At 39.6% G+C, this 12335-nt stretch overlaps 1 protein-coding gene across 1 annotated transcript in view; it reads left to right on the top strand.

Moving 5' to 3' along the window:
- Nucleotides 1-12335, top strand: part of unm_sa1614 (un-named sa1614) — a gene marked incomplete at its 5' end in the record, with an annotated part of 30776 nt that overhangs the window by 4631 nt on the left and 13810 nt on the right. Inside the window, 9 exons of the mRNA XM_080025627.1 lie at nucleotides 696-768; nucleotides 3879-4024; nucleotides 7002-7076; nucleotides 7656-7705; nucleotides 8258-8387; nucleotides 10082-10167; nucleotides 10470-10545; nucleotides 11947-12027; nucleotides 12138-12235. Of these exons, the coding sequence (XP_079881753.1) occupies nucleotides 696-768; nucleotides 3879-4024; nucleotides 7002-7076; nucleotides 7656-7705; nucleotides 8258-8387; nucleotides 10082-10167; nucleotides 10470-10545; nucleotides 11947-12027; nucleotides 12138-12235 (815 nt within the window). The remainder of the gene's footprint in view (nucleotides 1-695; nucleotides 769-3878; nucleotides 4025-7001; nucleotides 7077-7655; nucleotides 7706-8257; nucleotides 8388-10081; nucleotides 10168-10469; nucleotides 10546-11946; nucleotides 12028-12137; nucleotides 12236-12335) is intronic.

Raw genomic sequence — 12335 nt, 5'->3', positions numbered from 1 at the left:
GCCTCCAAGTGAGTGAACGTTTGTCAAATAGAGCAGTTCCAGACCTTCTGTACAAATGAAATGAAGTACGATGGTCTGGTTGGACCAGGCTACCATTATCCTGAACGGTTTGGAAAATTGTTGATCCATTATTATCGAATTCAACTTTATTCATGAAATTGTATTTCAACATTATTCTTGACATTTCGTCTTTTTTCTTGTTGGTTAGGAATAACAAAATGATAAAAACTTCCTCCTCTCATGTTCTCTCTCACCCTTGGCCCCAATGCTTTTGTGATTTTCCCACCATGATTACAGTAATAAAAAGGTCAGGTCCAAAGGTCCGGTATAAAACTTGTGTATTTTCACATTTCTTATTTTATTTTTTGACCCAATGTCGGACCGAGCTTCAAACCGTAACCAAACTGTTTTCAGCAGCTTCATGTGAAGGTTTAGATTGAAGAGCATTCAAAGGAATGTAGCTCTCTGTTGTCTGGCCTCTGTGTGTGTGTGTGTGTGTGTGTGTGTGTGTGTGTGTGTGTGTGTGTGTGTGTGTGTGTGTGTGTGTGTGTGTTGAGTCAGCAGGTCAATAAGGGACTACACACACACACACACACACACACACACACACACACACACACACACACACACACACACACACACAATGCACACTCACTTTCAGCTGAGTCACAGACTGTGTTCTTTTGTGTATTCAGGTTCTGGACAGTGACCGCTTGGTGTTGCAGAAGATGAAGAAAGCTGCTAAAGCCAAATATTCATCAGGACAAGGTAAACAAACACACTCCCCCACACACACACACACACACACACACACACACACACACACACGCACGCACGCACGCACGCACACACACACACACACACACACACACACACACACACACACATGTGATCATGCAAATGAAATATATTTCCTGGGAGACCTCAACATTGATTGGAAATCATTGGACTGTCCACTTAAGAATAAGCTTCTTGCTGTCACAGATGCATGTGGACTAACTCAAGTGATAACCCAACCAACAAGAGTGTGCTTAAAAAGGGATGGATCAAGAACAGCAACTTGTATAGATCATATATATACTAACAAAGCAGAATTATGTAACAAGGCCATATCATTACCAGTTGGATGTAGTGATCACAACCTAGTGGCAGTAGTGAGGAAAACAAAGGTCCCGAAAGCTGGACCCAAAATCATTATAAAGAGATCATACAAACACTTCAATGAAGACTGTTTTATAGAAGACGTTAGAAATATTTGCTGGGATAGTGTGTTGTGGAAGGATGATCCAGATGATGCGGTGGAGGCTTTTGATAAGCTGTTTGGAGAAATAACTGATAAACATGCACCTGTGAGGAAGAGAACTGTTAGAAATGTCAGATCCTGTTGGATTGATGAGGAATTGAAGGATTGTATGGAGCAGAGAGATCAAGCAAAGATAATGGCAAATAATTCTAAATTTGAATCGGATTGGCAAGTTTATCGTAAACTACGAAATTATGTAACAAAATTAAATAAAAGGAAGAAGAAGATGTATTTTGTAAATGTGATTCGTAACGCAAGCCATGACAGCAAAAAAATGTGGAATATTCTTAATGACATGATGGGCAGTAAATCTAAGTCACCTCCATCATTTCTTGAATCAGAAGGACATTTCATTATTACGCCTGTAGGAATTGCCAATCACCTTAGCAACTTTTTCAATAACAAAGTGGAGAAACTTAGGAATGAAATGTGCCAAACAAACAACATGCAATCACAAACCTTGATTAGAGATCAAATTATGAGAGGTAAAAAATGCACATTTGAATTTACTAAAGTCAATGTTAGCTACGTGGAAAAGTTGCTTTTAAATTGTAAAGACAAACCATCTGGTGTGGATAACATGGATGTGAGACTTTTGAAACTGGTAGCAAACTTGATTGCCACTCCAGTTTGTCATATGTTGAATCTAAGTTTTGAAAAATGTGTTTTCCCACAAGCATGGAAAATTGCAAAGATTGTTCCACTACCAAAGAATGCCACTGTACCATTCAGTGGCCCTAATAGTCGACCAATTAGTTTGCTGCCTGCTATGAGTAAGATCATGGAAAAAATTGCCTTTGAACAAATACAATGCTATTTTTCAGCTAATGATTTAAATACAGACTTTCAACATGCTTATAGAGGCGGGCATTCCACTAGCACAGCCCTTATTCAAATGACTGATGATTGGCATAGAGAAATCAATAACAAGAATTTAGTAGGTGCTGTACTGTTAGATTTCAGTGCAGCTTTTGATATAATTGATCACAATCTGCTATTGCAAAAACTTAAAGGATATGGTTTCAATTCAACTGCAATACTCTGGCTAGGAAATTACTTAGCTAATAGGAAACAGACAGTGTACTTCAACGGACATTTCTCTGAGTTCAAATCATTAAACTGTGGAATTCCACAAGGAAGTTGCCTGGGACCACTGCTATTTTCTGTATTTACAAATGAACTACCTTTAACTGTAACAAATGCAAAAATAGCGATGTATGCTGATGATTCAACAATATATGTGTCAGAGTCCACAATTGAAATGCTTAATAATGTCTTGAACAATGAATTGCAGTTAGTATTGGACTGGGTAACACATAACAAACTAGTTCTTAATGTTTCTAAAACAAAAAGCCTTGTATTTGGGACAAAACATCTGTTATCAAATGATCCCAAGTTGAATTTGTACATTAAGGGTATGGCAGTTGAACAAGTTCAAAAGACCAAACTTCTTGGCATAATTGTAGACAGTAATTTATCCTGGGCTCAACACATTGGTAAGGTGGTAGTTAAAATGGGCAGAGGTCTCTCAGTTATACGGAGATGTTCACATTTTTTACCAAAGAATATAATGGGAAATGTCATTAAAACAATTGTCTTAGCTCATCTGGACTATTGCTCAGAGGTTTGGTCAGGAGCTGCCATGTCACATATAAAAAAATTGCAAATTGCTCAGAATAAGGCTGCACGCTGTTTATTAAGGTGTTCCTATAGGAGTAATGTGAAAATAATGCACAACTTTCTATCCTGGTTAAGTGTTAAGAATAGATTTACTGCCTCTTTGCTTAATTTTACGAGGAAAATTTCAGTGACTAAATTGCCGAGGGTATTGTATAAATGTTTAAGTTTCAGTTCTGATAAACACAATTATAACACCAGGCATGCGATGGAAGGAAGATTCACACTACCTAAGGTGAAAACAAACAGAGCGAAGAGTACAGCATTATATAGAGCCATGAGTAAATGGAACACCATGCCTGGACATATTATTCAAGAAAATTGCAAAAATCGATTCAAACTATTACTTAAAAAACATCTACTAGTCGAGCAGCTCTCTGCAGTGGCTAATATCTAACCAATGATGCCACTCCCATCAGTATAATCATCATTAATTGTTTCTGTTTATATATGTTTTTGTCTGGTCTGACCATCAATTACACCTGTCATGTTTATATAAGTTTATCTCTATGTTTCTGTGAATAATTTAGGTCCTGTGTTTTGTTAATTTTGTATTATTTTTATTTTATTTAATTTTGACTGTTGTAGAGTTATTTTTATTACTTTTGTTACCATTTCCGTTATCACTGTTTTGTCATGGTGATCATTATTTAATGTAATTATGCACTGCAGTGTATAGATGCAAAGGTGTTGTGTGGACTCCAGGAAGAATAGCTTTGGCTATGGCCTCAGCTAATGGAGATCCCAATAAAATACAAATACACACAAACAAACAAACACAAACACACACACAGAATACACACTGACTAAGCTGAATGAATGTGTGTGTGTGTGTTTGTGTCTGTGTGTGTGTGTGTGCGCGTGTGCGTGTGCATGCCTGCCTGCTTTTATATGTCAGACCACGTGTCTCATCTTGAGCAGTACATTAATTCGATGGAGAAGCTGTCTGTCAACTGTCACTCAAATGGAGAGTCGGAGGTTGGCTCGGCCTTCTGTCGACTGGCAGACTTTTCCAAAGAACTCCTATCTCCCATGAAGAACCTGGTAAGTCAGTATTGATAGAAAGTACAAGCCTTTAACCAGCTATGAGCTTTTAACCACTTAAACTTTCTCACCAAGCTTCAATTGGAGAACCATTCAATTAATTAACTAGATAAACTTGTTGAGAACTGCATGAGAACATCTTTATTTACTGTACAGTAGTGAGGATTGACTCAAAACTTGTCCACTCCATACTCTATTGGGATAATCTTGATTAAATACACACATCAAACTTCTTGGAGCACAACAAACCTCTCAAAGCATATAAGGTCTAAAACTAATATTGGAAAAACTTTGGAAATGTATTAATTTGTCTATTAACCAGTATATTCCAAACATAATTGGAAACCCCCTATTGAAACATATAGGCTCTTAAAGGTGGATTCACTGATTCTAGAGATTGCTTGTTAACAAAATAACTGTGTGTGTGCGGAAAAAATCAACGGGTGCTATGCTAAGCTTTGTAAACTGTGTAAACAAAGGGTAAGTAAACAAAGGGGGCCCACAGTGGCTAGCAACATGCCCGTTTACAAAGCCTAGGCTGTGTATTATCACTGGATTTTTTCTTCTCAACGCACACACGAACAGGTGAAGTGGATCTTGAGGAGATATTCACTGATTTTGGCAAACAATTAATTTGACAACAAGCATATTCCAGAATCGCTGACACCACCTTTAATGGCTTGATTATTATCTTGATTGAATTCTTTTTTAATTTAAAACCTTTGTTTCCAGTTAATGGGTACATTTCAGACTCTTGACTTTTATCTTAGAAACTCTAATTTAAAAACAACAACAGTATGTGTATCTTGCCCTCCACATCTTTTCTCTCTTTATACACAGTTATTTTGAGTCTTTTTGACAGTGGTATTCACTTCAATAAATGTACAAACACGTGCAAATGCATCTTACCGTAGTATAGGTATTAGCATCAGCCCTACAACAACTATACACACCAAAGGATTTGATTATAGGATGAAGAGAAATAGATTTTCATAACCCTAAGTCAATCCTAACCCTGGGCTATTTACATTGACCTCCACTCATTTCCTGAAGTGCTAGGGCAGGGGTGGCCAACCCGCGGCTCGCGAGCCCAGCTTCGTGCGGCTCTTCAGTTCATATCAAATTATGTGATTATAATTTTTTTTTTTTTTTATACTTTTTTTTTGTGTGGGCCTATGTGTGTGCATGTTCGCAAACGTTTCATGCGGCTCTTACGTTCGTTTTACATGTTGTCTATTATTTCATTTTTTATTTTATTAATGTGTAGGCCCTATGTGTAGGCCTATGCCTGTTCGCAAATGTTTAATTGAGGACGCAACATAATGTTCGCAAACGTTTTGGTGCGGACGCAACATAAAACTGCCCGCTCAGCTTGGAGGGAGGTTTTCCGTGAGTGAACTATTTGTGTCAAGTTCGCTCCGAAACAGAGTGGGAGAGTTCATATTTTTTGTTGAACGTTATGGCCATTCTGCCTTATATGCCAGGTGTCATTTGCGCATTTCAAGGCTTCAAATCTTCGGCGCCACTTCAGCTCTCTCCATGCTAAAAGTAAGTCCCACAAAGCAACATGCATAGTAAGAGAAAAACGCTATTTTAAATTGTTATATTTTTGTTTGTGGACTTGGTTGAACTGAGAGTTTGTGTGTGAGGCAGTGCACACAATGTTCATTGTTGAAAATGACTGCCCTGTCGTCTTTAGTACTGCAGGAGTCCAGTCCTGTCATTATCACAGGGGTGGCCTTAACGATCTGGGGGCCCGTTTCAAGTCCTAGTGTGGGGCCCCCTGTTTTTTATTTTTATTTTTTTTAATAAATAATGCTTGTGCATGCACGTGCAAGCTCCCCGCGAAAATAAAAACGCCCCCCCCCAAAAAAAATCTTACTGGCCACCCCAGTGCCCCCCCCCCCCCCAGTTCAAATGTTATTTTTTATTTTAATTTTATTTTTTTATTAAATTTTTTTCCTGATATGTATCCTAGTTCAGAGATGATATGTATTTTTTTTTCTTTCTTAACTTTTTTTGATAGGTAGTTGCCAAGTTCATCACACAAACTCCAATCCACTGATATGAGATCAGTTTGCAATTTTCAATTACTAAATTAATGGTAGGACTGTGGCCACTAGAACTGGTCTCTGGTCAGCAAAGGTCTTGAAAACAGCATAAGTGTGCTTGTGACATGCGTGCCACCCATGCATGTGTATAGGCACGTGTCCCAGCAGATTTTTGAAATCTGAATAAAAAATTAAAGTTTGTAGTTAGCGAGTGTAACATGTTCTTAGCAAGGGCAGACTTTCATAAATAAAGGTTTATTTTTTTAGCAAGATATTTGGTCAAAAGCTAGTGGTCATCCGTCCCTCTGTGCAGTTGTTAGGCATCTGGCTGCTAGCAAGTTATGTTGTCTTGCTAATTTTACTATTCATCTGAGCTGAAATAAATATTGACTTTTTCCTTTATTATCTTCGCCAGAATGCACCAGAATGCTTAGATTACATGTTAAAAACACAAAAAAATCTTCTGGGGGGGGATTGCCCCCAGACCCCCCTTCAGGGGTTTAGTTTTCTGACAAACATTACAATGGATGCTAACATGATTTGGGCATTTGGGATTATAAATCATCTTTGAATTGGTTGTACAGCATATCACATGCTATTCATTCAGGGGTGCGATGGCCGCCCCACTCTAACTCTGTGGCCCACCTTGGCCACCCCCAGTCAAAATTTCCTGGAATCGCCACTGTGTGTACCTGTGTGTACGATGTGGCTCTTTGCAGTAACACAGTAAAAAATGTGGCTCTTTGTCTCTGACTGGTTGGCCACCCCTGTGCTAGGGTCAGACTAGGGTCGCTATCTCCCACTAGGAAAGTCTTACATACATGAAACTTACCCCACCTAGCATTACCCATGATTCCCTCCAACGGTGCAGTGTGTGTGTGTGTGTGTGTGTGTGTGTGTGTGTGTGTGTGTGTGTGTGTGTGCAGTTAAAGAGTATGCTCCACAACGTCAACTTCTTCCTAGACTCTCTGGTTAAAGGAGACCTGCGGGAGGTGAAGGGGGTGAGGACTTTATCTTTACTTACTGCTTTAATTTGGATGATGCCTGATCATTTTTACAGATGAAAATGAAATGTTACCACAGGTCAGTATTAAAGATTGTTTTTAGCCTCAAAATGGTGCTGTCTGTCTCCTGACTGTTCATAGTAAAAGCTATACTGTGTAATATGTTCTATTTAAAAAAAAGGTTGTTTTTTAAATATTATTTTTCTGGCATTTTGTCTACAATAACCATTCCACTTAAATTTGACTGTGACTAGACTATACTTCTTCTCTAAATACTAATTTGAGCGCCAGAATCGGGAAGGCACTCATGAAGTAACATGAAATCTGAAGTGTATTACTAGTGACAAAAAATCAAACTAAACAATAACTATTTGTCTTATTATTTATACATGGAAGAGCAGTCAATAAAGAGCCCACACATTCCTGTAACAAAGTTACGTAGTACAGCAGCTTTAAAGTAAATCAGAAGCTGTATCTGTGTGTTTATGTCCTATCATAAAAAAAAGTCGAAATCCTCAGGAGTGTGTTCAGTTAATGACGATAATTAAAGTGCTTCTTCCTCCTCTGTCTCTGTAGGATCTGAAGAAGCCTTTTGAGAAAGCTTGGAGGGACTATGAGAGCAGATTGTGAGTGATGATCATACTGAATTATCTCTTAGTGTCTCTATTATTACGAGAGTGTTGATGTATCCTGATTATGTGTTTGTGAATGTAAAATAATCATCATTATAGTTTCAGAAACCTGAAAAAGTCTGATGAAATACAGACACTTTCTTTTACTTGACTGGTTAAAAAAAATATTGATAAAATAGGTAATGAAGACCTTTATGGTGATATGAAAAATTAAAAAAAACTGGAGCTCTACCCGTACTTGTCATAATCAAAAAATAATGAATAATTGAATTTAAATGCCAACAAATGCACAAAAATTGTGTCCTTTTCATTTACTTTTTTATTTCTTCCTCTATTTATTTAAATGAATACATAAAATGGAAAATTAAATGGAAAAGTAGATAACTTAACTAAAGCATCAACTTAAGCATGTGTGTGTGTGTGTGTGTGTGTGTGTGTGTGTGTGTGTGTGTGTGTGTGTGTGTGTGTGTGTGTGTGTGTGTGTGTGTGTGTGTTTGTGTGTGTGTGTGTGTGTGTGTGTGTGTGTGTGTGTGTGTGTGTGTGCAGTAAGCAGGTGGAGAAGGAGAAGAGAGAGTTGGCTCGTCAGTATGGGATGGTGAGGACCGAAGTAAGCGGAGGAGAAATTGCAGAGGAGCTGGAGAAGGAGAGACGCTCCTTCCAACTAAGCATGTGTGAGGTCAGTGACTCTGCGGCCCAATCCCAATGTACACCCCTCACAGACCTCGAGGCGCTTCCGCTAATTCAGTGAGGGCTTAGGGCTGTCCCACTGTCACATCATCAAGTCCATGAGGGCTCTCTCTGTGCCCTTTATGCACCCTTTCTGAAAGTCCCCACTTCTGCAGAATTTGCAAGAGGGAAAAATTACGTTCATAGCGCTGTGACTTTAAATTGGAATATAGGAGTGTGGAATGCAGGAAGTATGTGCCAGTTGTATGCATACTGTAGGCAATGTACATACTTTTGAAAGTGTAGCTGATGTTATATAGTAAACATATACGGTAAAGTATGGGATATAAAATGCAGGGCTAGTCATAGCTGCTAATATGAACAGCCAAAAAAAAGCATGCTGGTTTGAAGGCTTAAAGCAGTTCGGATGGATGTGAGTTTGAGCATTTCAGCACAATCATAATATCCCGCCTTCCTCCAATGCAGCCCCACCCCCTCATTCCTATCCCCGTTTTTTTTGTTTTGTTTTTGAAGAAACTTAATTTAGGCTACACAAGCAGACTTACTTGCTTAATACTGTCTCCGTGCACAAAGTGAGTTATATTGTGGCTGAAGAAACTGGTGGCTGTAGTAGGCTACCGGTACCGCGCTGATCTGCTTGTATCACTGGTTTCACTTCAGATATGTCGGCCAGAACACCACTTATGCTTATAATGACACTAGGAGAGGAGGAGTAGGGTTTTATCCGCTCTTTATTTTCCTTCTTTCACAGGCACAGCCGCATATAGATCGCGGAAAAAGAACAAAGGCTTAAACTCCGCTCGTGAGGAGACGTTTGAACAGCTGTTGCGACTCGCGAATCGCAGCCGCTAATAACATGCACAAACTATAACTTATAACAGCGATCGGGACTACATGTACATACTCACACACGGGTGATTCACATTTACACTCAGATAAACACGAATGATGGCTTACTGTGGCAACTTGCTCACACACATCTCACCGAGGGAGAAGCGAAAGGAAACTTACTGAACTGGCTCTCTGGCCGACTGACGTCACAGCCCAAGACTAAACAAAACACAGCTTAACACACTGTAAGAAATAACAAGAAATAACAACACTGTAACCTTTTCTACAATGGTCGCTACTCGCTAGGCTACTGTCTGCCGTGGAATCAAAACAAACCCTTTCGTTGAGGACGCGCGTGCACGAATGCGCGGTACACAAGCAGACGGCAAACAGACAGGTCTGTCGGCCAATTAAATCGTTCGGTCCGAACGATTTGATTGGTTGTAGTTTTCACCTAATATTATGAGACTGAAATAATTGTTTCTTTTTATTCCTGGTGGGTCTACCATGCATTTTAGAGTGTAAAAACCTTATTTATACCATTTTAAAGTCATTTAAAATAAGTGTAAAAACTCTACAAAGGTAAGAATAGCTTTAATGTAGGCCATGCAGGTATTTTTTGACAAACTGCATTTGACATGCATGTGTCCCTTGCAAAGTCGAATCTTATGTACCGGGACATGTTTGACATTATCACATCATTTGTTGCTCATATTTCTACCTCATCATTATCTTCTTCTTGATAACACATCTCTCTCTCTCTCTCTCTCTCTCTCTCTCTCTCATACTCTCTCTCTCTCTCTCTCTCTCTCTCTCTCTCTCTCTCTCTCTCTCTCTCTCTCTCTCTCTCAGTATCTGATTAAGGTTAACGAGATAAAGACGAAGAGAGGAGTTGACCTGCTTCAGAACCTCATCAAACACTATCACAGCCACAACAAGTAAGAACACACACAAACCCACACACACACACACACACACACACACACACACACACACACACGCGCACACACACACACACACACACACACACACACACACACACACACACACACACACACACACACACACACACAAACACACACACACACAAACACACACACACACAAACACACACACACACACATGAACAAGCCTACATGCAGTTTACTGACATGGTGTGTGTGTGTGTGTGTGTGTGTGTGTGTGTGTGTGTGTGTGTGTTGTGTGTGTGTGTGTGTGTGTGTGTGTGTGAGATGTATAGTTTCCTGCAGGAGTGTGTTTCCACCACTCAGAGGTTGAATCAGTACATGGAGGAGCTGAATGGAGTCCTGGCGACGGTACGTCAATGAGTCAAAGCCTCTAGGGGGCACTGTCACACTGTTGTGTTGCGTTATGGTAGATTTTTATTCCTACTTTCACACTACCAATGCTTAAAGGCACTACGAGTAAGATGGCACGTTGGCGTCCCCTTTGGACAAAAGCGGTAGTATTTTTACGACGCCCGCTGTCGCAAATGCTCGTGCCAGGCGCGTGAGCGTGGACTGAGAAGGGCGCAATATAGTGCATGTTCGTGTGTTGAAAGTGTGAGGACTCTTTTCGGCTCCGTGAGAGTGGTTTTGACACTGCATCAACTAATGCCAGTCAGTACACACACCTGCTTGCAATGAGTTGATTCAGCAGCGTCACCTAACTACTCTCTCTCTCACGGAGCTGTGTCCTCACAGAAAGCGAATGAATGAGAGACGGCAGTTAGTAGACTATGGATCACGATGAGGTAATGTGTTTGTGTTGTTGATGTAAATAATGACTATTTCAGATAATGGTTATCTGATGATGGTGAAGCAAAGCAAACTTTGTGTTAGTACCAACCGCTCATTCATTTAGCAGTCTAGTTTCGCTCTCGTGAAATTGTATACACGTTGCTTGGCAACGTCCTCCCGCCCGCCTATCACTCACTCTCCCTTTTCGCTTTTCTTCATTGCATTCTCTTTTTTTTCTTTGATGGTTCAGCCCCGTTATCAGTCATTTATGACGACAAATAACTGTCTCAAACAAGGCTCCCGCTCCCCTTCCCTCACCTGGAGGGATAGGCTTCTCAAATCGCGTTGCAGCGCCACACTGAAATCTGCAACCAATACGGATATGTGACCATAGAGCCTGCACGAGCGAACCGAAAATCGGACTGGGTGTGCGACCAGACCAAAAGCAGTAATAAAAACTATATAAAAACGTCTTTCTTTGCACTGATGGTCTCGTTTGCTGTTAAAGGTAATTTATGATTATCAGAGGAAACATGAGGTTGTTTAAAAGATATTTAAATGTTACTCGTATCCGCTTTAATTATTATAACTGATGATTTTGCAAATAGATCCTTTTCTAAGGGTTTATGATTTTAAATTAAAACGTGATAATCGTTACAAACTGTTTACAATAGAGAGTGAAATACCTTTATACAAGATATAATATTCAACAAATAACACTTCAATATAAAAAAATAACTATCTAAAAAACAATAATTTTCTGATCGTTGGAAGCAGGAAACATGGATGCAAGCCATTATTATAATATATCCTCATTTAATTGTACTTAGATGTGGATTTAAATCTATTACTTTGATTTTTCAAAACAGTAAATGATATACCATGCTAATTGTATTAGTAATGGGAGTGTGAAAGCAGTTGAAACATTGTTGGGTGAAATGTCATACAATGCTCAGGTGAGTTGTCGTGTGTCCGCAGGTGAAGCAACGTCAGGACGAGGAGAAGAAGCAGTTGGTGTTTCTCAGAGATCAGCTGAGGCCGGTGGTCAACACAGAGCAGGTCAGAGACACAAACATGGACACTAACTAACATTTGAATACAAACCAACAGGCAATTCATGTGTGTGTGTGTGTGTGTGTGTGTGTGGTTGTCTGTTTGCATGTGTGTAGGACTCTCTACCTAAGCAGGTGTACAGTATGCATCAGCTGCTGGGAGACAAACAGTATGGGACAGAAAGGACAGGATTCCTCTACAAGAAGAGTGATGGGTAAAAAATGCACACACGCACACACACACACACACACGCACACACGTAAACACTGACCATTACTATGAGTAATATTATTAGTAGGCCTAAAACTGTGTCT

The sequence above is a fragment of the Ammodytes marinus genome (genome assembly GCF_949987685.1).
Source record: "Ammodytes marinus genome assembly, chromosome: 4".
NCBI lineage: Eukaryota > Metazoa > Chordata > Actinopteri > Uranoscopiformes > Ammodytidae > Ammodytes > Ammodytes marinus.
The sequence above is the reverse complement of the archived record's forward strand: the minus strand, read 5'-3'. Positions and strand labels throughout refer to the sequence as shown.